The following is a 26,723-nucleotide window of genomic DNA, read 5'->3' on the forward strand; positions in this document are numbered from 1 at the left end:
GATGATATCGTCTATCGGCACAACCCTACCATCAATACGATCACAAACAGATTATTTGGTTGCATATAAACATAGCTATTGTATTCTGATGTCAATAATGTATAAATAACTGGTGATATTTTTTTCATTGCAGGAGTTATAGCAAAAAAATCCTAAGCCTGAACATTTTCTGGGGGCGGGGGTTAACACGTTGTTGTAAACATTGTTGAAACTATATAATGTATCTGCCATTGCCATTAGCATCTGACAGACTCAAACTATAGATTATGATGGGCTATTTGAAAACGGCAATATAAAGAAACATTACTCAAACAAACTTTTTTGTCATTATTATCAGTTTACTGGCTAAATGCCGTCTCCGCTCGGCATCTGCAGTTGGATCTCATCCACACATTTTAAAGACTTTCCCACCATTCTACTTCTGACTGGCTAGTTTTGTGTGATTTTTCTGCATTATGTAATAAAAATTGCTGGGGGTGTTTAATTACCATGATAAAATGTCACAATGCAAACATAATCTCTTAAATTATCCTCAAATCAAATTACAGCTTTGTATCTTCAAATATTGATTGATCAATTGGTGTGTTGTTCATTCAGTGGATAAAGAAAAAATATTTGATTCAACCCAGAAATGTTTGCAACTCACCCGTCCTTGCTAAAGATGGTCATAGCCGGTACGCTGTTAAGTAGCTCCAGTTTACCCACCGTCCAGCTGGGCCTGTAAACACATTCATCAGGCAGTTTGATGGGGGGCAGGCACTGACTGGGCAAAGACTTCAGAGGGGCAAACATGGAACAGCCCACAAACGGCTGACACAAGTCCGGTTTGTACACAAATGAGAAGTCCTGAAAAGAAACAGACTGACAGTTAGACACCGGTTACAACAATCTAGCAGAGATCATTTACAAGAGGAAACAGTATATGCATACAGTAAATTAACAGTGTAGATCACAAAACATCATGGGCTGACATATCCTAACATAAGTATATCAGAGACATTGTTTTGTTTCAAGATACACACCAGTATTGTTTTTTGTAAGGTTTGTTTGGAAAAATCACTTAAGTGTCCTAAGGACTAGTCCTGGATTAATCTAAACCCTATCTGGGAAACTGCCCCCAAATAAACAGTATTTGTCTTTAAATGAAGACTTGAAAGATAGCTTGCTGTGCAAGGTTAGGTCGTGACATAGCAGTTTAACACCTCATCTCACCTTGATCTCAGAAGGTTTGGGGCTGCAAAAACTCTCCTCCACCTCGATCTTAAACTGTCCGCTGAGAGCAGAGGGGCCGTCCAGCGTGTTGAGGCCCGAGCCTGGTTCCATGCAGCCGTACTCTTTACTGCCCATGTTCATAGGGGAATAACCCATGATGTGCTGCTCCAGAGAGGGAGGTGTAGGGAACATCTGGTGCAGATCGGCCGTGCCTGAGGGAGGGCAAAATGACATCGAAAGATGAAGGATACAAAATGATGGACATGTTGGTGTGTTTAAAACCACAGCCGAAAAGCATGGTCTCATAATGAAGGATCATTTTACAAATGAGGTCATTTAAGCTACACGAATAGTAATTATAAAATAATTAGCAAACGTATTTAGAAAAAAAAAAAATATATATATATATATATTAGATGGAGTATAGCTTGTCGCCCTGTGAGTACTGAGGGAGTATTTCAACCTCCACAAATTACTTCATGGCGTCTAGACGTCTACTCGTACAGTAAATTGAACTGAGCCTTTCTGTGTTCACTGTTCAGGTTATCAAAGTGACCAGCAGGGGGCGGTATGCAGGGTCTGAAAGAAGTACATATATATTTATAGGGATGGAGACTGGACTCACTTATACAGGAGACAGGATCCAGTGTGGCTGGCTTAGGCTCTTTACTGCCAAATTTCTCGTCTGCTCCATTCAAAGCTCTTCGTGCCCCAGGCTATGGAAAAAACATAAGTCAGCATTGAATCCAGGCCTGAATGAATTCATAAAAATTATATATTCTTTCAATTATAACATTATTAGAAAATATGACTAACGCTATATTATCGTGCATAGGGATCCTCACATTTAAATGTATGATACAAATGAAATGTAAATGTGGACAAAAACAGAAAATGACTGATGCTTGATACTGACCGTTTGCTCATCTTCGTCCGAGTTGAATAGGTTGTCTAGGTCTTTGATGGAGACCGCCAGGTCTGAATCATGTATGAGACTAGTGGTAGCAGCCCGGTTATGAGCTGCAGCCCGCTGGGCTTCTAAAAGAAAAAGATATATAACAATCTAGATTACAGGTCTGTGTGTTAACCATAGCCTTGACCTGAGACCACTTCAGAGTAAATAAAAAAATGAAGGGTTTTGATTGTGGACTCGCTGACATTGTGATCGAACAGAGAAAACATGAAAATCCTCACCATCTGACAAAGCAGCACTGCCATCTTCTCCCTGTAACATAAAACAATTATTATATATAATTTTCAGATACACACAGGTCATACCATACATGTGCATAGTCCTACCTGTATTTCATACAACAAGTGTCAATTGTGGGTGAATTTAACTGCTTTGCTATTAAAGGCGGGGTGCATGATTTTTGAAAAACACTTTGGAAAGGGGAGTCGGGCCTAGTACCAAAACACACTTGCAGCCAATCATCAGTAAGGTGCGTGTCAACATCTTTGCCTGGGTTGCGTATGTGTGAGCGGGTTTATCAAAAGAAAGTCCAGATTCTATTGGGATAGGGGCGTGTTGTTTAGGTGATTTTAAATATCAACATTGGCTTTCAGAGATCATGCACCCCACCTTTAACACAAATGCCAATATTTACCCAGCTATGCTATGCATCACTGCATACCATCTAAATGAGACTTAAAGGATTAGCCCAGATAATTTACTCACCACCATGTCATCCAAAATGTTGATGTCTTTCTTTGTTCAGTCGAGAAAAAATTATGTTTTTTTCAGGAAAACATTACAGGATTTTTCTCATTTTAATGGACTTTAATGGACCCCAACACGTAACAGTTTTAATGCAGTTTAAAATTGCAGTTTCAACGAACTCTAAACGTCCCAAACGAGGCATAAGGGTCTTATCTAGCAAAACGATTTAAGAAAAATAAAAAATATGCACTTTTAAACCACAACTTCTAGTCTTTCTCAGGTCGTGTAACGCACCAGCGTGACCTCACGCAATACGCCATCATGTCAAGAGGTCACGGATGACGTATCAAAACTACGCCTCAGTGTTTACAAGTGTGGAGAAAGAGGACCGTTCCAACATTGTTGTATGTCGAATGATACTAATTAATGTCGTTGTGTCAGTTTATTGTTTAAAATGGTCCCAAAATGTGCGTTTCATATATATGTAACACGTGACCTTTCCACAGCATTACGCAATTACGTGAGGTCGCGCTGGCGCGTCACAGAACCGAAGATAGACGAGAAGTTGTGGTTAAAAGTGCAAATTTTATTTTTCTTGATAAAAAAGACAATCGTTTTGCTAGATAAGACCCTTATGCCTCTTTGGGATCGTCTAGAGTCCTTTGAAACTGCAATTTTAAACTGCATTAAAACTGTTAAGTATTGGGGTCCATTAAAGTCCATTAAAATGAGAAAAATCCAGGAATGTTTTCCCAAAAAAACAATTTCATCTCGAATGAACAAAGAAAGACATCAACATTTTGCATGACATGGTGGTGAGTAAATTGTCTGGATTTTTTTTTTTTTTTTTTAAGAAAATTGACTAATCCCCTAAGTTTATATACAAAATCTATGACGACTATTTATTATGGTAAACATATTTTGCAAATAGAACACAGTACAGCTTCTTGAAATCTGAAACATTTTTCACCAAAAACCAAAACATAGTCTCCTAAATATCTAAGTATTTTGCAAACACTGATAAACGGATCCAGCACAAGTTATCCTGTCCAAAACACACAATATGAAAACAGCCAAGAATGTGTTGGTTCACATTCATATGTTTACAATCACCCAGATGTAGCCAACTAAACAAAGTGTGTGACAGCAAAAGGAGAAAAGGAAAAAGACAAATTGAAAACTAAAAGAGAGACAAGAGACCGCCACCAAATTACATCTTCCACACAGTGTGCAATAAACAATGCTGTAATATAAGATAACAGCACTGCCTAATGGCACTGCAGAATGCAGTTTCCCCCGACGCCTCAGAAACCCACCCCAGACCCTTAACCTGCCCCCCACGCAACCTTTACATCCCAGAGCCGACATTGCGATGCAAACCGCACGCCATGCGGAGATTCATTACGCCATGCATAATTTCATTACGCTGCAGGCAGTCTCTCTGCATAAAGAGTGTAATCTGTTCCTCCGTACACACGCTTCACATCCTAATGACCAACACCCTAATAAAACGCCTGTACATGCAAATCAGTCCACCCTGTAATCGATAGCAAAACCCTGGGGTGGAGTACAGGAGTTAAGAAAGCAATTTTCCACATACACTGTGTATTTTATAACAAATGAACGCCATCCATCCGCTATGCCCAACACAAATGCACATGCTTTATAGAGGGTACCATACGGCCCGACCTAACAAACATTTTTTTCAGTGACCTGGGGGCTGAAAGAGGCAAGACAAATGTATTAGGTACAGAATTGCTCAGTTTTGCGAGACTGAAGGAAATTGGTGCAAAAATATTTTTTTATCCAGCCACTGCAGCTGCCAGTGAAATAATGAAAAAGGTGTAAGAGATGTGTGTCAACAGAATTAGGAGAGATCTCCCTCCCTTTTCCTATTCAAACTCTCTCTATCATCTACTTTTAGGGTGTTTCATTCAAGATCACAGACGGGAATCTCCCACGAGGTGGTATAAAAGATACTAAAGATACTTTCACATAGATACTTCTGTATATCATCTATTAAAGTCAACAGGATCCATCTGAGAACATACTGCTTTGTTAAAATTACTTCTTTAATAACATGCACTCATGAAAGACTTTATATTAATATACTGGTAAGCAAATAAAGTCAACTGTGATCAAAATTAAAGCATTATGAAAAGTCAATGAATAGTCCACTTCACACACAGGTAAATGCCTTTCCACTAATCAAAAAAGCACTCACCAAACGTTTGATTTTCTCTCAAACTCTCACTTTTAAACAAAAAAAGACTAGTGCATTATGTGGAAAACCTCTAGCTAATTTTACCAGGAAGCATATCTCCCTTGTGTTTCTTTCCCGGTTCTCTATCGCCACCAGCTTTGTCTTTCTTATCTGAGAAGGTGAACTTAACATCCCCATCGACAAAGGCGTAGGGGTCGACCTCGGGCTCGTGGTCGCCGTCTGTGATGGCTGCAACTAGGTGCTGGTTCTGTCGCTGCAGGTACGTCTGGACACGCTCATCTGAGACCTTGAGGGGTCTTTTGGAGGCAGCCATTAACCTATACAAAAAAAGAGGTTATCAGAAATAACAAAGGTAATAAATGTGGATTAAAACTACATAACAACATCTTAAACTCGGAAATGCGTCATACCAACAACCTAACATATAAGTTAAAAGAATAAAAGTTTTTGTTTACATTATATGTGTGTGTGAACTGTGTATAATAACTTTATAGATAAATGCAAACACATGCATGTATTTAAGAAATGTTTACATGTGTAAATACATTTGTTTATATTGTAATTTAGATTATATATAAATACTTTATATAAATATATTTCTTAAAATTAAATATGTATGTGTGCGCATATTATTATACACAGTTCGCACACATATATGACGTAAATAAAAACTTTTATTCTGCTATAGACGGTTTCATCGAATGCACGTGCGCTAACGCGATACACGTCTGGATCTGAACTTTACTTCCGGTTTCATTTTTTTTAATGGTCTGACTAGTTGCTAAACTGATCTCTTGAACAAATGCCTCGTCAAAAAAAAAAAAAAAAAATGTTTTGGTTTCCTAGGTAATCTATGTGTTGTTTTTTGCTTGTTATATAAATAAACTAAGTTTAAAGAGCTTTGTTGTTATTTATTCTAAGCAGAGTTTACCGGAAGTTACGTGCGGACCACGACAGCCGCTTGTTTATGTTGTTACTGCTGAAACCGTCTATAGATTAATCGCAATTAATCGTTATGCATCCCTAATTCAAACTGTTAAAAAAAGTTTGTTTTATTCAACCGCAGACTGTCTGTATGTGTGTGAGTTCTTTAGATGTGGGTTATGTAAAATCCCTCTATGCAGGTAAAATGATATTTACCAGCCACTGTGCACTCTCATAGTCAGACCCACCACATGTGGGGGATTGCATAACATCACTGGCCAGAGATTAAACCCATCATGAGGACCAAGAGATCGCAGGGAAAAGCCAAATGCATTCTGGGATTGCACTGCATATATAATTTCTCTGTGGCCAACAAAGGACACAATCCAAAATACAGGACAGTTTCACTTTCTGTTTATGACCAATTCCAAGAAAATCTCAGTGTGGAAGACTCGGGTACAAAACAGAAACAAACTACCTTTAAATCAACCACTTAGGTCTAAATGGTGTCTTGTGTACCTCCAAGCAAAAGCATTGTGTACCATCAGTTATGCAACAGTTAGCCACACTAAAATAACACTTCTGCCCAGCCATTTGTGTGCTTTTCTATAGTGGGATGTATTTTTTTACTTAATACTATCAACAAGCATTCTTTCAGGAAGACATCAACTTAGCCAAGTGATGTATACACTTATTTTGTCATAACAGTGCTGCTTCATGAATTTATAAGGGCCATAAAGTCACTGCTTTCCACCCGCAACGTTTGCGGAGTAAGATCATACTACATTAATAATACTCATACACATGTGTCCAAACATACAGCAAAAAAGCTAAACGTGTCTGCGTTGAGTACGACCAACAAATGGGCTCTTTTCCACAGATTCAACAAACATCATTTTACATTAACAGGCTGACATTACGGGCCATTAATAATGCAAATATTTTCACTTTTGCAATACAAGTAACATTAAAAATGACAAACACGCATTTTGGTAATAGGAATCACCAAATAGGAATGTAATGCATATTCCAGTACTGCATATTACAATAAATAGTACATTTTTGTCATTAAGTCAAGAAAATATAATCTTGGTATCTTTAATACTGACTGAGTAAAGCCATGTCAAAGATTGAGATCAATGTGAAATCAATGATTCAAATTAATTAGCTTATGAGACTTTAGACTGGATTTCACAGACAATGACCCACACAAACAAAGTAAAATTGATTTATGTTTCTTGAGTTAGCAGATGAGAGCTAATTCGTCTTATTTGTTTATCTGTCTATCACCTGCTTTTTTATAATGTCATCAAACAGAAATTGCACCAGTGTCAAATGACAGTCACAGTACTAATAAATAGTGTTGACCACAAGCGAGTGCGTGTAAGGGTGAAAGGGCTTAGCACGGGCCGAACAAGTGCATCCCATTCCACCTGTTGCTTATTAATACCTACTTTAACAATTTATATAAACATTAACTCCACAGCTATTTGATTTTACAAGGTTGTGAAAGTCTATCCCGATATGTAACCAGACTTTGAATACAAGCATAAACTTTGATCCACATTATTCTGGCTAAGAACCCCTAAGAACCATGTTTTGCTATCTTGCATATTGCTCTGATTTCTCAATCACATTTGTTTATCCCCACCTTTGTATTTCTGTCTTTTCCTTTTTGTGTACATCAGTTTCACACGATAAACGTGGATAAATGTGCAACATTTCCAAATTCCCACCCAAACACCTGAGTGCATGTGTGCACGTGAGAGATAATAATCCTCCTCGTTCACAACACTGTTAGGTCTGCACACTATTGAAGCATGAAGTCAAAAGGGCACATAGCAAGAGATTAACATTGCTTGTGCACTCAGAGAAAGAACATTCTGCATACGAAAACAGTGTGCGAGTACGTGCAGTCGAGCTACATTACAACTATTTCAAAACACATCACAAACAGAAAAGGACGTTTGGGGTTCGTTATCGGGGGCCTTTGCTAACAACTCTGGATTTGGGAAATAAAGGCTGCGAGCAGAGGGATTATGGGGTACTGTTGGCGGAGAAAGGGTCCGTAAGGAGGTTCTGCGGTTACTTCAGAAAACACAGCTACTTAAGCCATCATTACAACACAAATGCACAGTGCAGTTAACAGAGCCAGTGTGAGACTATGCAAACACAAACACAGCGCAATCCAACAGATTTATTTCCTGTTTATGGCAAGCTTTAAATCCTGAAGATGTGTATTTTCAGTTTACTAAATTTGTTTGAGTCTGGCGGGTGGTTTTAAGAGCGATCGTGAACACAATGTCTTAGTCTGGCGGGTGGTTTTAAGAGCGATTGTGAACACAATGTCTTAAAGGAGACAGGAGTTTTCTTGATCTTCTGATAAAAGGTTGATGTACTTTGCAAGTCACAACATAAAGAGCCTTAATGCAACTATCTAAACTACGATCAAAAAATAAGTAACTGTGAAATTGTCACGTTAATGACATGAGTACATTAATGTGACCACCCAAGTTTACAAATCAATGCCTACTCAGTATTCAACAACCTACACTGACCTAGTAAACTGCACAGTGAACTAAGCCAGGAGGTTTCAAACTTTCTCATGGCAAGGACCCCCAAATATGATGAACCTTATGCAAGGAACCTCCAGCCTAAATGTATACATTTGGGTGATTCTCACGAAATTAGACTTATGAGGTGTCATGAAACATTTTGATAACAAAAAGTAAATGCAAAGTAAGAGTATCAAAATAAGACGCATACAGTTACAAACATCTCTTCATGAACTATTTTGCACATGATTTTAAAATGACATCACACAAACCAATTTTGTTGTTTTTCCACATTTAAGGGGAATTTTTCATCACCGCAACGTGTCCATGACTGGATTTGGGTTCTTTGACATGGAAATATTTATAAATAAAAAATAAAAAGCTTCAGGGCATGTTATACTATAAACATTTACAGTAAAGAAACATGTGGTATTTGGTGATCATTGGTAAATGTAGAGACAATAATAAGGAATATAAATATGTCAAAGACCAATTTTCTCATCCTCCGCAACAATTTTCAATCATTGTTTAAGCCCTCAAGGAACTAACATTAAAAAAAAAAAATGTTGTAAGGGACATAATTCACTGTGACACTCAAGATGGCTACCAGGTAAGCAGTTCTTAATTTTCACTCCAGATAAAAGTTGACATTTTGTTGTCAACTTTTTAGTTCTCATTACCGAAACATGAGTTTGTAAATGCATACATTTAATGTAATATGTTGTGGTAATGAGAATTTTTTATAATGATAATCTAAAAAAAATTAAATAATTCTATAGGAAATATTTTAAATCCTCTAAAAATAATGGTTATAATAAGTTCAGACCTTAATCCTATATGTTCAAAGAAAATTTGGCTTCAATGGCTTTTTAAAAAAATCTGATGCTTGACACCTTTTAAGTATGTATTTCGTGAGAATCACCTATTTATATTGTTTTTGTTTATTATATTTAACAATTTTCTGGGAAAACCGAGACCCCAGTTTGAAAACCCCTGAACTAAGCAACAACACTGAGGTTAACCAATAATAACAGAGGTCATTTACATCCAGTACAGTAGCAAAATCAAAAGTACGAGAATTCAGGAAATCGGCTAAAAAGCAATTTACTCCGAAATTTTTAAATATAAAATCTGATACTCACTCTGTAACTGATATAATTCCTTCAGCTCCAAGTGACGCCTCTTCTCTGAGCTTATCCCCCGGTAGCGACGGCGTAGGAAAGTCTGCTTCTTTCCTACGTGGCAGGTTAAAAAACCTCCATGGTGCGTGATTTCCATCATCTTCCAGGTTCACTGACGCGCTGATGTACGGGGTTGGCTCCAAGGGCTCGTGGTACGCAGGGGGAAAAGGTTGAGTGTGGGCTTCCAATCGGTTGTCATCCGGGCCTTTTTGGGGTAGGAGGCACGGTTCTGCAGAAGGAGGGTAAAAATGTTGGCTGTGGGGGGTGGAGGGATTCTTAATTGCATCTGAATTTTCGTCGCCACGTTCGCATGGATGTGGGCTCAGAGGCGGCGGCTGAGGGGAACCGGCCATGTCTGTTGGGCCAGTGTTGCCCACGCTAGCTCCGCCCCCACTGTGTAGCTGTGGCGGTTTAGAGCTTGTGTTTACATCAGATGGGCGGAGCCCAGAAAATCTCCCACCCTCCTGACCTCTAAGGACCAAGCGCTGGCCTGCCGAGGCATCGGTTTCCATAGAAACATCTTCGCAGACCGAGTTACGGTGGTGGAAAGGCGTTTGAGGGCGTTTTTGTTGCTTGTCACCCTTTTCTGGTTTCTCCCCGGCCTTGTGCTTGATGGGCGGCTGCTGCGTCTGACCGGCGCTGGGCGGCTGGCCGGGTGTACTGCCTGCTCTCTGCTTCAGTGTTTTGTGCCTGATAAGAAAAAAAACATTTAATATAACAATCTTATATATAGAAACATGATGAGGTGTGGGTTATGAATAGCTGACATTAAGCTTATTAACAGGAATCATAATTTTTTATTCACTACAAGGGTTTCTAACATTTCTTTTCAGGTTTAATAGCCCTTCGAGACTCCAAGTAGACAAATCAAAGTTTCCTAATTAGCTCATTATTTTATATTTTAAATTATTACTGAAAAAAGCACCATCTGAATACAAATTCTCTGCATGTCAAGTCCAAGGACAGGTTTAAGAAACCGCCACATAGCGCTATTAACAACAAGTGCTCGACTACTATCAGAGCCTGTCTGACCTGATAACGTGTGTCCACACTTTCTCAGAAATATGTAAAGCTCTGAAGCTTCCCCGTGGGTTCCCTTTCAAAGTCTTTTATTTATAAAGGTGCACTTGAGAATCAGTAACCATTTCAACCTTCACAGCAGCACACAAGCCTACAGTCAGAACTGAATACCTTTAATACACAGCTGTCATCTCTTCTTACAAATGCCCTGTGAGAGCCTTAAACTACAACAATATTACACAGCCAGAAAAAAAACTGTTTGGTTCAGATATTAAATGTTGTGAGGTGTCCCGGGAGCCACCAACATATAAAAAAAAGAGAGAAACATATACATTTGACCCCTAGTATTTTTTTCTTTTCCTTCTCATATTATAAATGAAATGTAAGTTTACATTAATTGGACTACACTAGATCAGCAAAGCGACCCTCCTTATCCGACTGTGCGACCCATAAGTGGGTTCCAACTCATAGCATAAAAACCCCTGGTTATGTGTAGTTTGAGAGATGAACTTAATTTAGCCCACATATGTAAACAAAGTAACCACAGGATACTTTGCGGTCGGGGCTGACCCGCGTATACGAGTGCGTTTGTGTATGAGTGTAGATACCTAAATGAGTGCATGATTGCTGTACACCACGGACCACAAGAAGATTACGAACACCTCAGAGAAGCATTAACACATATATACCTGCCTGCGCAAACATAGCGAATAAAAACCCCACTTAGACACAAGACAACCAGAACACAAGGCAGTCAAGGGTAAAATTATACCCTCCCTTGTTCACACACTTGAATCAATTTTACTACGCGTATGTTACACACACAACAAAGCACAAGTGCTCTCACAAACAAGCACACACGAAGAACGCCAAGCAAGCAGAATGGATGTTGGGTCAACGCCGGTCATTTTCACTTCACAGGAGACTCCGAGTTTCATCACACCTCTCATGCTGGGACTCTTCCAAAAACAAATTTGGCAGATGACAGCAGTCCCAGTGGGCTTTACCTGCTCTTGACCCGAACTGAACAGCTACTCAATACAGCGAAAACAGAGAAAATACAGACTTAGTAACATATACCGTAAGCCCTCAAAACTCTTTTTGCTTTCCAATAGCCATAACTGTAAACTAATGGTGACGTTATGATAGCCTTATGTAAATGTTTGCTTTATTTTCTGGTTGTGATGAAATGATTTAAGTCGTTTTATTTAACATTTCATTAACAAATCCCTGCGACTAAATTCAGATCTGCAAGCAAGAGGTGTAAACAGAAACTCAGCACAAAAAAACAGAGCAAGATGTCAACAAGCTATTTTTAGCTCATTTATCCACAAGCAAACACGTGTATGTGCCTACACTTGGCTTTCCAAAGACTGAATGCGGACAGTAATTCTGTATAGTCTGATACACTAAACAGACTCACATCTGAGGTATATAGGTAGATCTCAAATCCCAAAACTGCCTAGAGCTACAATCACCTTTCAGTGATTTCATTCGCATCATCAAAGGAAAGCTAATCCGAGAATCCGAGTGATACGTATGAAGTCACTTGACAACAAAATACTCAAAAACAAGTTTCTCCAGTCTTCACTAAGAGCTTGTTTATTTCTCCATGGTAAACGTAATGCCTGTCATTTCCGAGAGTGACAAATGATACTGTAAGAGCTGAAAAGCAATTAGCAGTAGCATCTGGTGGCTAATTCAAGACCGCCAATGAGAATATGGGAGCATTTTTACCTGGAACAGTTGCAGCTTAATCTCTGCGTGGATTCGACAAAGTCCCAGGCACCCACTTTCATCTGCGTCTCCTCGTCGCTGGTCCCGTTGGGGGCCGTGGCGGAGAATTTCCGTCTGCGCGAAAAAAACAAACAATATCTGAATCAATCTCGTTTTATCACTATAAAGATTAGCTTTTTGTTTTCAATAAACAGTAACAGAGCAACAATGCACAATCAGGCAAACATCTCTGTTTAATTTAGCTTGACTGTGAAATGAAATGATCAGATCTAAGAGCTTGTCTAAGGATGTCTGAACACACTTACTTGTTCTGAGCTCGATTGATGTTGCACTCTTGCCAGACGGTCTCGACCACCTGATTGGCCATCCTGCGTGGAATTTTGCCTCCGTGGTGACTGGTGCTGTCAACGCTGAATCCATCCATCGCCACTGGCAACCGCATCCACTTCTGAGCAGAATGAGAGTGAACTGGAGACAGAGAAAAGGGATTAAATGGTAAAGTGAGACACGACAAAATGTATAAAAAAATTAACATGACAATTAAAACTACTGAATTTAAAATGCTATTCGTTGCTGACTTCACCAAGTCTGGAAATTACCATTTTTATTTTTTTAAACTTGGATTCACCTCCATAAAATAAGAAAACAGCCTCTCTGTAAAATCCCTAAAATGCATAGCTTTTCTTTGCGTACTGCTTCATTGTTAAAAAGAGAGAAAGCGATGCAGTGTGATTTCCATGCTACCAGTCCACATTTGCATTGGGTTAAGTCAAGATGTGTTTACCTGTCTGGGCCTCTTCAGGTGATGTGGGAGGGGTCAGGGTCACTGAGGAGATGGCAGGGTCACGGTTTAAAGCAGGCATTTGATGGCCATTTGAATAGACAGCTGTGCAGTGCGAGGAGCCCGCAGGTGTAACCATAGGGATGTCGGACTGCGGGACTAACACCAAGCATGCAGGATACACCATACGTACGCCACCTGATGGAAACCACCACATATTCAATTAACATCGCATTACTGCACATTTTTGAAAACCAAACATTGGTAACTGTGCTAGTACCAGTCAATCTTTTTTTTTATGAAAATGCTTTTAAAAAAGATTTTTATGTCATCAGCATCAACTATAGCATGTTTTTTCCATCTCTATAAAGCTTTTTAAAGTGGACATGGACGTAAAGTATTTTTCCATTCTTAATTACACCTTTAACTAAGATTTATGTTAAGACACTAGGTATAACTGAACAGAAATCTAGGTATAACCGAACAGAAATCTTTATGTAAAAGCATTCAACTCACCAACAAGCACCTCCACTGCTGCCAATGAATCGTCCTCCCAGTCGTTGTCCTCCATTTTGTCCTCTGTGCTCTCCTTGGAGGTGGGGCTGATGGGATAGAACTGGTTCCATTCTTCAATAAGTTTCTGCGTCGGTGGGTCAGACAGCTTGAAGGACTGACCGGTCAATGTCCCGTTCAGTCCGAATGGACTCAGAATCACTGTAGAGAGAATAAAAGATGGGATTTAGTGACCCACCTTAAATAAAATACAAAATTCAAGGCATAAGACAGTAGTGACATGATGGCCCATCATTTTCACAGACAAGGCTTAAGACTAAAAAAACAAGGCCCAGTTCTGGCTTTAGCTAGCCTTGCTCCGCCCTCCTACGTGCATTCGCTTAATTTTCATTTCGCTTCAGTACTACATCTGGGACTGCTGTGTAGAGTTTCGTTTTCTCCTTCAACAGCGTACAGATGGGGGTGGTTAAGAACGATGACGTTGAGGTCGTGCGTCAGTTTGAGTTGTAGTTCAGTAATGGCAGCGGAGAAAGACAGGAGAAAAGCTATTCGGTCCGTTGTTGCAAAACTGCAGAATATACAGAAGTTAAAGCCGGAGCAAGAACAATGTTTGGTAAGTTTTGGTGGTCTGATTATTCGGACTTGTTGTAGCAGATCCAATAGACTCTGGGCAGATCCAATAGTTTTGAACTTCAACAGAGGACCCTCCTCAACAGAAGTAACGCTTTGCAATGGAGCGTGGCCAGACTCTCTGTACAAATGAAATGAATGTACGAGAGTCTGGTTGGACCAGGCTAGGCTTTAGCTAAGCCTTGTCTGTAAAACCAGGCTTAATTGGGATATTGGCTTAATTGAAATTACGGAACATTCACACGGACAGAAGCGTTAACGCTTGACGGAAGGCTTGTCTGAAGCGTGGCCAACAGCCAATCACAGTGGCCGCAACACATTCCTTGGCCTTCCATAAATTTAATTGCTGGCTCTGCCTAGGTTATTTGCTTGAAAAGTTGAAAATTTTTCTAATTCTGCAATGGCAGTGACGCGGCGCAGACGGATTCACAATTCAGTTCGGCAACGCATGACATCACCCATAAAAAGTGAATGGGAAGTGTCAACGCTTACACCCCGTGTAAACGTACAGTTACTGAAAAATGGTTAAAGGCATTTTTTTCAAAGTATTTAAGTGAATAAATGTATACAAAATATGACTTCTTGCCACAATGAGTATCAAACCACCAATGTGATGTAAAGCATTTTAATACTTTTGAATATCAAATTTCCCATACAGAACGTTTTGTACTTTGTATAAATGCCACTTAGTTACTTTTGCCAGAGTTGTCCTTTGAAATTAGGAGTTGTTTGCCCCTAAACTGATGCTTACATAAAGTTCACCATATGTAGCAAAAAAACACATGACAAATGAAGAGCGCGCAATCAGAACAGGGCCAAAGCAAATGAGTCTATCAAGTGGGGAATACTGTACAAATACTCCCGCCTGGATCTCTCTCTCTCTCTAGTGCTCCCTGCACTTCTGTTCCTCATTAACTGTGGTCTTAAATGACTCCTCCACGGCACCACGTCTCTTGTTCCTTCCTCCTCTCGTTCAGACGCTTTCCAAAACCCTTTCAAATCAACCCAGCCCCCAGCCACTGCCAAGCATTGCTCATTCAGAGCCCATAAACCAACTTAAATAAACAGGTCACTCAGAGGGAGAGCGAGAAACAGGGTAAAGGAAACAGAAAGAGAGAGAGAGCAAGAAAAGGTCGAGCAAGGAAAAAAAAAGCCAAACGTGCGACCGGCAGCGTCAGTTTACACCCTGTTACTGTCTTACAGAAACACTTCATTTTCTCAAGTAGTGCACTGTTACGTTCTTTTGAATGCCTAAAAAAAGCCTGGAGTAGGGAGTTACACATTTTCCTAACACATACATGCTTCTTCAGCTTCCTTTATCATGCTCTCCCCGTCTCCTGTGATATATTGATCTACTGACGGCAGGAAAAAAGCAGCTTCCAGAGGAAAAAAAACAGAGGGGAAAGGGTGGATGAATTTATCCGGTGTCCTTCCATTAGCCGGCTCATTCCATGGCCTTCATCACACAAATCCATAAAAGCCACAATGACAGAGGACACCTCCATCCATCCGGAAGAGCTATGGGAAGAGACTTGGAGCGGGAGCTGTACAAACGGTATGTTTTGTCTTTAATGGGCTATGGCAGCTTAAACCTAAAGATTATTTTTCTTTATCATAAAGCGCTTTAGGAAAAAATCCAGGTTTCACTTCAACAGTACGCATTACACGCACACAACGGTGAGGATGAGCCCGGCAGACGTAACAAAACAAACATGGTTCGTTCGCAGAAGGTCTCTCTAGGCGAAAATGGCTCTTTTAATATCCGACAGTCCCCTGATCAACCCAAGGTGACGTGGCCTGAATTCATCCAGCCTCTGGACTTTTTACTTGTCGCTGCGGATCAAAAACGGCTCCACTGAGATACACAAAATATTTACAGAAAGAATGCCCAGCGCCGAGCTCTTCGGCAGGTGCTTGGGGAAGGTCAGAATTTGCATTGCGGGGTAGCTCGAAGCACCGAATCTGCTAGAGATATCCCATGTCGAATCATGACGGCCATCGTCAGGAAAGGTCCGCTGCTGTGGCCCATATTTAAATGGGGGCATCACACCGCTATGAACCAATTTTCAAATAAACAGGCAAACTAATTTATTCCAGTATTACACCGTTCACCTCGCATTTATTCTGTTAAGCAATCTGTGCACCACCGGTCTCTCGCCTTCTCGGTTAAATGAGCTATGAGTTCATTACACCCCTCTCACTGCTCTTTATGAGGTCATAGCCGCAACACTTGCACGCTCACTAATCCGAGACTGTCAGAAACAGTGAGAACCGGGAGATTGGGAGATTGAGAGAGAGAAAGCAAGCGAAAGGTCAGCTGGTTTCAATTGACACATCACAAATTCCTGATGCGCCGCAAAGGTTATTTCCCATCAAAGGGATGAATTATACCATTAAAATTTTAATTTGCCTACGTTGGAAACATTCTCAAATGCACAATGAAATGGCAGATGCGATCTAATGATATTGTAAAATGGGTAATTACGATCCAGGATGCTAATTGGTCAAAACAGCATTAGAAAAAAAGCTAAATACACAATGTAATAACAACTTTGACATAAAACACAATACATTTTATTTAAAACCGAAATCGTGTAAATGCATAAAAAAGAAGCATCACATCATGCAGTTTCTGTTTGACAGTATGCAGGATGTGCAGATGTCTGTCAACACTGCTTGTGTCAGGATACAAAACGCTGCTCATATTACCAATAATGAAGACCATCTTCCTCCTATAACCACAAAGACCTAGTGCGATTTCTGCACTTTTCTTAAGATAAGGATGTGCCGCTCAATACAGGATGCCACTGGTCCTCATAATGATAAACCTCATCTTTCTGATCAGTAATGAGAGGCACAGAAAATAAAAAAAAACAGGATAAGGGCAGAGAGACAGAAGTATGGAAAGCAAGCAAGCAAACAGGTAGAGAGAGGAATAAAGGGAGAGACGCACAGAAGAGGAAAAAACGGCACGTGTACATGTTTATTCTTACCCTGGAAGGGGCTAGAAGCCTGCTGGGCCAGCGTCAGGTGCTCCTCGCTCAGGTGGTACACAGGCTGGTGCTGGTTGATCTCCACGCTGGTGCACACGTTACTGTCTCCATGCAGGAAGAATGTGAAGGAGCAAGAGAGATGTTCTCTGAAAAAGAAAGAGACAGACAGGTGTTTAAGTTAAGCACCAGGACACTATCAAAAAAAGTCGCATGAGATTAATCATAAGGTGCAAATGTGTAGTTCAATTAAAAAACATCAACAACAGAGTATGTAGCAAACTTAAGCAGTGAGTCATATAAACAGTGTTACTGAATTCATGTAAAGCATTACAAGTTTACCATCTGAGTAAGTTATCATTAGATCCCTATAAAAAAAATCAGATGCATTTAGCAAAAATGGCACTCTTACATTATCAGTCACACAGGAAGTGTTGCTCACTATTGAAATGCGAGCATCTGCTCTTTGACCCTACTAACTACACCGTGTTTTACCTTTCTCTCATAAATAAGCATGAGGCTCTTCAAATGTATGTAGAAGTAACACTTTATAATACATTGGTCAATATTCAAACTGAGAGATTTAAAGCCTAAACTGTAAACAAAAAACAGTCTGAATGCTTACTCCTTAATAACTGCTTTGTTTACATGGCACATTAAACAAAGGTCTGAAATCATCATGGGCAGGGGACATGGCATGAAAATCTGACTTTTTCCATGTTTAAGTGTTATGATTGGGTCCCCAGTGCTTATATCAACCTAGAAAATGTGAAAAAGATCAACCCAGTAACTTGGTTTTGGTAAACCATTCTCTACAAACACACAAAAGAATAGGTTGTTGAAATGTGGCTCTCCTTATGATGTCATAAGGAGCTCTTATTATAATAATACCACCCCTTTATCTGCACTATCCAACCACAGCACTGCCATTTAGTGCAGATAAAAGCACAATTGAGTTTTAATTGCAACAAACCACCATCATTGTGACCAGTGTTTGAATTTCATCAGCTCATTTGCATTTTAAAGGACACACCCAAAATGGCACATTTTTGCACACACCTACAAAGTGGCAATTTAAACATGCTATAATAAATTATTTGTATGGAGTTTTGAGCTAAAACTTCACATATGTGCTCTGGGGACACCAAAGATTTATTTGACATCTTAAAAAAAGTATTGTGCCATGGCCCCTTTAAAGCATCCTAAAGCCATTGTGGAGCATTGGCAAAATAAGCATTTTGAATCATTTTGAATGAAATGACAGTGTATTGTGCTTATAAATCATCAACATTTATAAGTCAAAACAACAAGATCCTTCATGATTTTGTAAGTTGTGTTTGCAAAGAAGCATAACTATTACTACAGCCCATATACATAAGATTAAGTGTAAAACCAAGTATATAACAATTAATAATATGTGCTTTGGCTAAGCACTTTGTGTATATAATATGGTAAGTATATAACACCCCAGCATTATGGCAGCAATTCTGCACAGGCAAGCACACTACATTTTTTTTAGAAAATGTACAAATCTAGATGGTTTATTGCCGCTATCCATTACACAAATACAGTCTGAATACATAACAAGGTCTCCGGTTCTTTCTAGTCTGGCTGCTCTGGCACAGTGGAAGTGAAAGAAGCTTTATAATGCTGATCATAAACCTATAAAAACTCAATCCAAAAGCATAGTGCAGGCACAGAGCCATCGATATGGACACCTGCCAAACATCTGCATTTAGCGAGACCCAAAGAAGACTGCCAGGAACTAAATCCACAGAGAAAGCAACACTGATCTGCAAATACGTCACGCCTGCACGAAGTAAACACGCCACACTGGCCTCATGCTCAACAACAACTCTTGCTCTGTGCTAGACAATGTTGTGTGGCAGACAGCCCCCTGTAGAGATATTACAGCAGCTATGATCTGAAACTACTGTTGGTTTAAATGGCCCTGATTTCAGTCTCATATTGACCTCACACAGGTCTTAAATCTTCACAAAAACACAGTGATGCTGCACACATTATAAATTAAATACAAAAGTAAAAAGCTCGTAAAAACTCAGGTGGTCTTGAACGCACCCATGACCACCTTTCTACAAAAGTTAAGGCCAGGGTCAAAAATGTATACCGAGAGTATAAACCATCTTTCTGGGAGTTTATAAAACAAAATAATAATAACTTAAATGACGTCAATAAAAAACCAGTTGCATCACGTTTTTAGTCGGTAAAGAATATTTTCCACAGTTTCAAATAGTCTGTGTGTCAAAGGTTATGGCCAAAAACAGAAAACCAAAAAAGTTCATGCAGAAAGATGGAAAAAGCATTGAGAAATACAAAGCAGCGAGTGGTGAGAAAAACAGCATGAGACACGGAGAGAGAAAAAAGAGGTGACATTCCACAGTTATTTGTTGTATTGGGCTGCTACCAACTTCCTGAAAACAGCAGCTCTGGTCAGGGCGTAGCAAACTGCTACTACGAAACCAACAAACACACATCACAAACTTAACTGCACAGCTTTAAATGCAGCACATTAAACAGAGCGCGCAAACGCAGGTGGCGTCTGCGGCCGGTCTGTCTCAAGAAACCCTCTAAGATAACTGTCTGCCTTTAGCATACATTACATTTAACCACCTTCATCTTTCTGTAACGATCTCAGTCTTTATATGAGGGACATTGTGGTCGTTCTGCCTCCAACTGTCGGCTTCCCTACTAAAACATGTGAGGGTACAGAACTGCCATCTATCAGAAATTCCAAAAATGCGCTAAATTAAAAACAAGGCACTGTTTGGTATGTTTGTTGGGAGGATTTTATATGGTGGGAAAAAATTATTTTAATGCATTCTGAAAAAAATGTCATGCAATTACTCTGGATTATGGATGCTATTTATAAATACTCAATTACTCAGGCATGTGCAAAACCGAACATAAACTAGTTTATCTCACTGATAAACACGACAACTTGTTGACCATAGTGACGCCTACCTGTCACATTGGCCCTGTTTACACCTACACTGTTAATTTTTTACACATCTTTGTGTGTTATGCTTTTAACACATGTATAATTTTGTGTTGATTTTGTTTTGAAATAAAACACAAGTTAAAAGTAACACAAAATGTGTAATTTCAATAACAACACAGTGATGTGTGGATTCTGGGACAACGCATTTAGTGTGTTGTCCCAGAATCAATACTAAAGTCCAATTTATAGTCGTGCGTAAGGTCTACACCAGTGGTCTCAAACACCCGGCCCACGGGCTATTTGCGGCCCGCCCTCCCCCTCTCTGCGGCCCGCGTCACCTTTCAAAAATATAAAATAATCTGGCCCACAGAAAGATTTTTGTTCACTTTGTTTTATATTCGTTTGATTTTTGATTTAAACGTTTAAAGGCGTTCTAAGCGAATCGGTGTGTTGATTTTTGAAATGTGTTTTCACAACCCCCAAATCCTTCTTGGCGATTATTGGCTGGAACACTTTGTTATGGTTTCTGGTGTAGGTTTGGCAACTGTGTTTACAGAGATCGCGTTTTTTTTTTTACAGTTTTTATCAGTGGACAGGCAGCAAGCATATAGTGAGGAGATGTTTGCTGTATGTAACAAAAAATGTTTTATGGTCTAAAACGTGTGAATTCGCATAGAGAGCCTTTAAGGCAGGGGTCCCCAACACGTCGCTCGCGAGCTACTGGTAGCTCGTGTCTTAATTGCATGTAGCTCGCTCTTGGGTTTATTTATTTATTTATTTTCTGTGGTTATGGCGCATTTGGATGTTAGTGTTACAAGCGCCTGTGGTACTAAAAAGTGGGTGCGTGTTTGACATCGCGTTGAAGACGAGATGACCGGCGTATCATATGACATCAGTAATTTAATATGTATGATCCAAAAACAAACAGATAAGTCCGCGCATCTGCGCCCCGGCAACCGGCCAATCCATCCGCGCAACGCTGTGAAGCCCGCGCCACAGCAACCGGCCGATGCGTGCAACGCTTTGAAGCCGAAAACACCTCGAATCGAGGCACTATGTTTAAAAAGGATGCCGTGATTTTCGGATTCACTTTGGGTAAAACGAAAATACAGTCGTTGTCACAAGTTCATTATCATCTATCATCTCATATTTAAACATGAAATGTCAAGAAATACCAGAGAGCCATACGAGAATTACATCTTGATTGAGAACAGGTGAGAGGATGACATGACACAGCTAACGTTAATCGCTAAAATGATAGCAAAAGACTTAAAGCTGCTTAATATTATCAAGCTTGTGCTTTGACTGGAGGTGTCTAAGCATGCTGATGATGCGCATCCAAAACAGGAGTTAAACTTTCTGTCCAGTATAACTTAGTTTAAGTCTTACATTTTGTGCAGATGCATGTTGTATAACACATTTATGTTGTACCAAGGCTTAATATTATGTAGAGTGCGTCATACAGTAAAGCGAATCAGTTTGCGTTTATTAACCCTTAAGTTTCACTTCATCGCGCAGCTTTTCCTGTTAGAGGTTTCTGTTAAACATCTATTTCATTAATAATCTAATATTCATTTTTCTGTCATAGTTTCTTCAAAATTAAATTTTATTTGAGTGTTTTTAATAAAAATATTTTTAGACATATGGATTAATCTAAATGAAAAAATGGCATACATGCACATCCCTATTATGAATACAAACGCAGTAAATACTCTATGTATGTTTGGATCATCTTTCTAAATCTGATCTTTAATAAATGATTTTTTTCTTATTAATATTTTCTATAGTCAGTTTATTTGTTGGATTTGGGGTGGTAATTTCACACAAAAAAAGGGAAAAAAATAAGCGCCACTTTGGAAAATCCTAGTGGCGACAGTGAGTGTGACAATGCAACAATTTGATATCAATGCTACAATTTCCCCATCAGAAAGTGTTTTTAGCATGGGCTAACTTTGTAACATGCCTGCGTTTCTCCCTGAAGCCTCAAAATTGTTTAGTGTTTAAAAAGTTTAAAGTTTTAAGGTTGGCCAGTTGGAGTGTACCAAAAGCATGTGTGCTATTTATTTTAATTATGGTTTATTTATTAATGCTAACATGTTTAACATCTTAGAGGCGATTCACATTTCGTGTCTTTTGCACGCTCAAGTTTGTTATTTCAAATGTAAGCGCGTGGTATGCGCACTCAATGGAAGTGAAACGGTCGGACGCTCTAGTTTTTTCCAGGCGTGTCCAGACCACATCGGGTTAAAAACATCTCAACTTTTCAGAATGCTTCAAGTGCACCGCAGGTCATGTGACAAAAACCAACTGACGGTCGCATTTTCCGTGCGGTTTTAAAGGGGACATTCCACAAGACGTTTTTAAGATATTAAATAAATCTTTGATGTCCCCAGAGTACATATGTGAAGTTTAAGCTCAAAATACCATATAGGTAATTTATTGTGGCATGTTAAAATAGGCATTTTAAGGGTCTGAGCAAAAATGCACCATTTTTGTGTGTATCCCTTTAAATCCAAATGAGCTGCTCGGGAGTGGGCGGAGTCTCAAGCGCTCACGCTGTAGACAAGACATTGCATTCTCTCACGAAAGAAGTTAGTAAGAGATGTTCAGCATTATATATTTGAACAAGTTTGAACAGTCAATCATCTGTTTTATGCATACTAAATACATGTTTATCAGCAGATGGGGAACATTTTGGAATAAAAATAAAGACTTTTAGGTCTCATGCTGCCAGTGTTTTAAACAGGCACAATGATTTTCAGCATGTTACAATAAATGACACTTTCACAAACACTCAGAAGTTTACTTTTTGACCAAACAACACGAGCACATTTAAATGATCTGTAACAAAAAAAACACGTGATGCTTAAACTTTAGAGAAACAGATCAAATGACATGTTTAAGTTTATTGTGTACACATATTGAACACACTCGCGTTTCTGTCAGTCTCTCACTCTCTGTCTTGTAACTCCTCGTATTCATTTGAAACTTCAGAGAAACATTAAACAATATATTTATGCTTATTGTGTATGAGTCTAAAAGTTGAGTGAGATTATTTCATAATTTGCTCTAAAATATCTGAGACAGCCCCTACATGTACATGTTCAAAATGATGTACAGCATGTTAACAAACAACAAGCATTAGTACATAACATTAGTGCGCATCAACTTAAACCAATAATTTCTCCTGCTCATGTTTTAAAGACTCGCCCATGCATCCCATCCCAAAAACAAAAGAGATTAAATAAATGGCAGACGGGAATAGGCATGTGTCTCTCTCAGAACCAAGACAGTATCATACCAAACATCAAAATCCTAATATGCACACTTCAATCATATGACAGGTTCAGACGTCAATCACCTGACCAATAGCAGCAGCGAGATCAGATGACCAACACAAGAACATGCTGTTACACACACTCCAAGTCTTAACCTCTTAAGCGAACCCACGTAAGGTTTCAGCCACTGTAAAATACTATTGAAGAGTTTTACTACACTTGAGTCTGTTTACCACAAATGGAGAACTGAGAGTTTCTGAACTGCCTTCAGATTAAAGCAGTCAACCACAGAGAAACGGCAGTTAACACAGACAAACATGTACGTCGACTGCATTCATCAAAGATCTTTCAAACAAAGCCTTTACACAAAGAGAAAGAGGCCACCATCTCATTCATAAAGCATCATTCTTAAACGAAAAGCTCAGTCTATAACACAATTTAAAAACCCTCTAGACTTGATGACTGGCTGCTTATCCTCATCATAACAGCTGAACAAACCCTACGAGACATTCGCAAACAAAACGTTTGTTAGTCAACAGTCACTTATGCTAATTAAATGTTTATTGATCTTGTGTAACAAGCTTTCACTATACAAAGCCCATGTTGAAGATCTGATTGGTTGCTGAGACCTTTAATCTAGACAAAAATCATCTGAACAGCCGCACATGAAGGGTTGTTACTGTGTTTAAACTTTAAAGCCAACATTAAATTAGGTTTTAATGCAAAAATGAAATGTAAACAAATAAAACTAATATATAGAAAAATACAACTTTAAAAAACACAAGTATAATCTAGACACAGCATTTTAATTTATTTAGGTTTTTTTTAGTTAACCTAACCCTAACTCCAACCCTAAAGTGTGTAAGTATTGCACCACAAGTGTAACTAAACCCAACTGCAACCAGCCATCAATCTGTCAGAAAAACAATTTATAAACAGATAAACAATTTATATTGTGCTTCAAAAAAGTGAAAAGTGATGCATTAAAATGATGATACGAAATCAAGAAAATTATATATAGATAAAGAGACACAAATATATACAAAAATATAATTATGAAATTAAACACAACAGTGGCAAAAGATTGACAAATTCATGAAGTGCAGGGCTCAAAATTGCGATGATTTTGGTTGCATATGCGACTGAAACTTAATCTGTGCGACCTTAAAATATATTTGGGAGCATTTGTGCGACTGCCCATTTTGTTGTGGTGCAACTTGATTAAGATTGTGATGCTGCGTGCTGCTGTCCCAGGTTCAGCGTTCTCTCCAACGTTACATAACCAATCAAATTTCATCATTAAGTTCTTGCGTTTAATGAAGACCGCAGATGGGCTAATATGAGTGTCAATCATTCCTTGTTGCCGTGCTACGTTGGTACTTTAAGCGCGAAAATGTGAAAAGACGAACCGCGAGCATGACGAGAACGAGCCGATTACAGCCAATGTTACTTTAATTCATAACGGTGGTCCGGATTTAAATGCACCTCCACCACCGGAAAATAAGACTTAACGTTAAATGTTTCGCTTTTGGAGAGAGTGGCTTAAAGATTACGAGTGGCTCCGCTATGAAAATGGCTCGATGTAACTTACTGTGTTTACTGTAAATCCTGTAAAACGGCTTTGGTGGCAGAATAAAAACATTTCAGGCACCAGACCTTGATTAAACATAGCGAAAGTGCCAAAAACAAAATAAGTGTCGTGACAAATGTGTTCATTATTGATGGAGACCCCGACCTGTCTGTCAAAGAGTGTTTGATAGTGTATGTGCGCATGCGCTGGTGAAAGGACATCCGACAAACATCCTTGTGGTCCATGTTGATGTGGAACACGACAATGCTGATGGTATTTTTTGTTGTATTTTTTAAAACACTGCCTATTTAGTAGTAATAGCATCCTGGTAATGCAGTTATCAATACCAATTTATATCAGCCTTCCAAAGGAGATGGATAAAGATGAGAAGAGGAATAAAGATGGAGAGAACGAGACAGGCTTGACATTCACCATTGATCTTTGTGACCAACGCTTTGCAGTCAGCAACAAAACGTACACGTTGCTGATAAAAAAAGGACAACAATGGAAAGTGTAAAAGTAGGAGCTTTGGAATGTCAGGAATGTCACATCTGTCTCGCAAAACTGTATTTGGAAAGCAGCAAAGAGTAGCTGGATATGATGGGAGTTGTAGTGTGGGCCAGGTTCTAGATTTACACTGGTGCCCTGGACCGACCCATACCAGTCTAGATTTACTAGAGCTTGTTTATCTGTATAGAGGCTGTAAGAATGGTCATCACTGATAATCCCGACATGCCTTTGTTTTTTTTTTGTATGAGAACAAGAAAAAAGTGAAGGAGAAGATCAGGATTGCATGTGAGGGTTGGCATGTGTCTTAGATGGGTTAAGGTCAGTAAATCTAAACTTCTCTGCACATCTGCATTTCAAAGTGCATCTTGTAAACAGTACGCAGTAAAACGAGAGTAACAGTAAATAAATTAAGTTTACAATGTGAAGTACATACAGTTGCAATCAGAAATATTCAACCCCCAAAGAGTTTTAAGGATTTATTAAAAAAAATATTTTCAAGGTGCGGGATTCTACTTTGGATGAGTTTTTATGAGTTAAGTGAGGCATAACATCAAAACAAAAAATGTTTTATGTAGTATTTGTGTGTAATAGTATATTTTGTTAAGATAGCCATGTCACAATTATTCAACCCCTATATAATATTGTTATTTTTAAAGCTTTCTGACAGTTTTTATGGCCTGAAGTGGAGCTGAAACATCATTAAGCCTTTAGGAACTCTATAACGATCCTTCATTTGCTTCTGTGATGCATATATAAATCCCAACCATCAAGGTCTTCAAGGTGAGTTGCAATCATGGGAAAGACAAAGGAGCTTCCACAAAAGCTAAGAGAGGAGATTATTTCATCACATCTGAAGGGCCTTGGGTATAAGAAGATTTCCAAAATATTTAACATTCCAAGAGATTTTTATTATTTTTTTTATCAACATCACTATAATGTTTTTGAGGTGAGGGGGTTGAATATTTCTGATTGCAACTGT

The 26,723-nt window shown here is 39.0% G+C and overlaps 1 protein-coding gene across 1 annotated transcript in view; it reads right to left on the minus strand.

Annotated features, from left to right (window-relative positions):
* The window catches only part of med13a (mediator complex subunit 13a), a 70,757-nt gene that overhangs the window by 20,011 nt on the left and 24,023 nt on the right, over positions 1–26,723 (minus strand). The window contains exons 4-15 of the mRNA XM_073874289.1: positions 17,431–17,576; positions 13,811–14,008; positions 13,298–13,492; positions 12,819–12,981; positions 12,514–12,627; positions 9,718–10,446; positions 5,192–5,413; positions 2,407–2,432; positions 2,129–2,250; positions 1,838–1,928; positions 1,213–1,424; positions 647–846 (exon numbers count right to left, since the gene is read on the minus strand). Coding sequence (XP_073730390.1) covers positions 647–846; positions 1,213–1,424; positions 1,838–1,928; positions 2,129–2,250; positions 2,407–2,432; positions 5,192–5,413; positions 9,718–10,446; positions 12,514–12,627; positions 12,819–12,981; positions 13,298–13,492; positions 13,811–14,008; positions 17,431–17,576 — 2,418 coding nt within the window. The remainder of the gene's footprint in view (positions 1–646; positions 847–1,212; positions 1,425–1,837; positions 1,929–2,128; positions 2,251–2,406; positions 2,433–5,191; positions 5,414–9,717; positions 10,447–12,513; positions 12,628–12,818; positions 12,982–13,297; positions 13,493–13,810; positions 14,009–17,430; positions 17,577–26,723) is intronic.

The sequence above is a fragment of the Misgurnus anguillicaudatus genome, chromosome 12, assembly GCF_027580225.2.
Source record: "Misgurnus anguillicaudatus chromosome 12, ASM2758022v2, whole genome shotgun sequence".
In the NCBI taxonomy this organism is placed as follows: domain Eukaryota; kingdom Metazoa; phylum Chordata; class Actinopteri; order Cypriniformes; family Cobitidae; genus Misgurnus; species Misgurnus anguillicaudatus.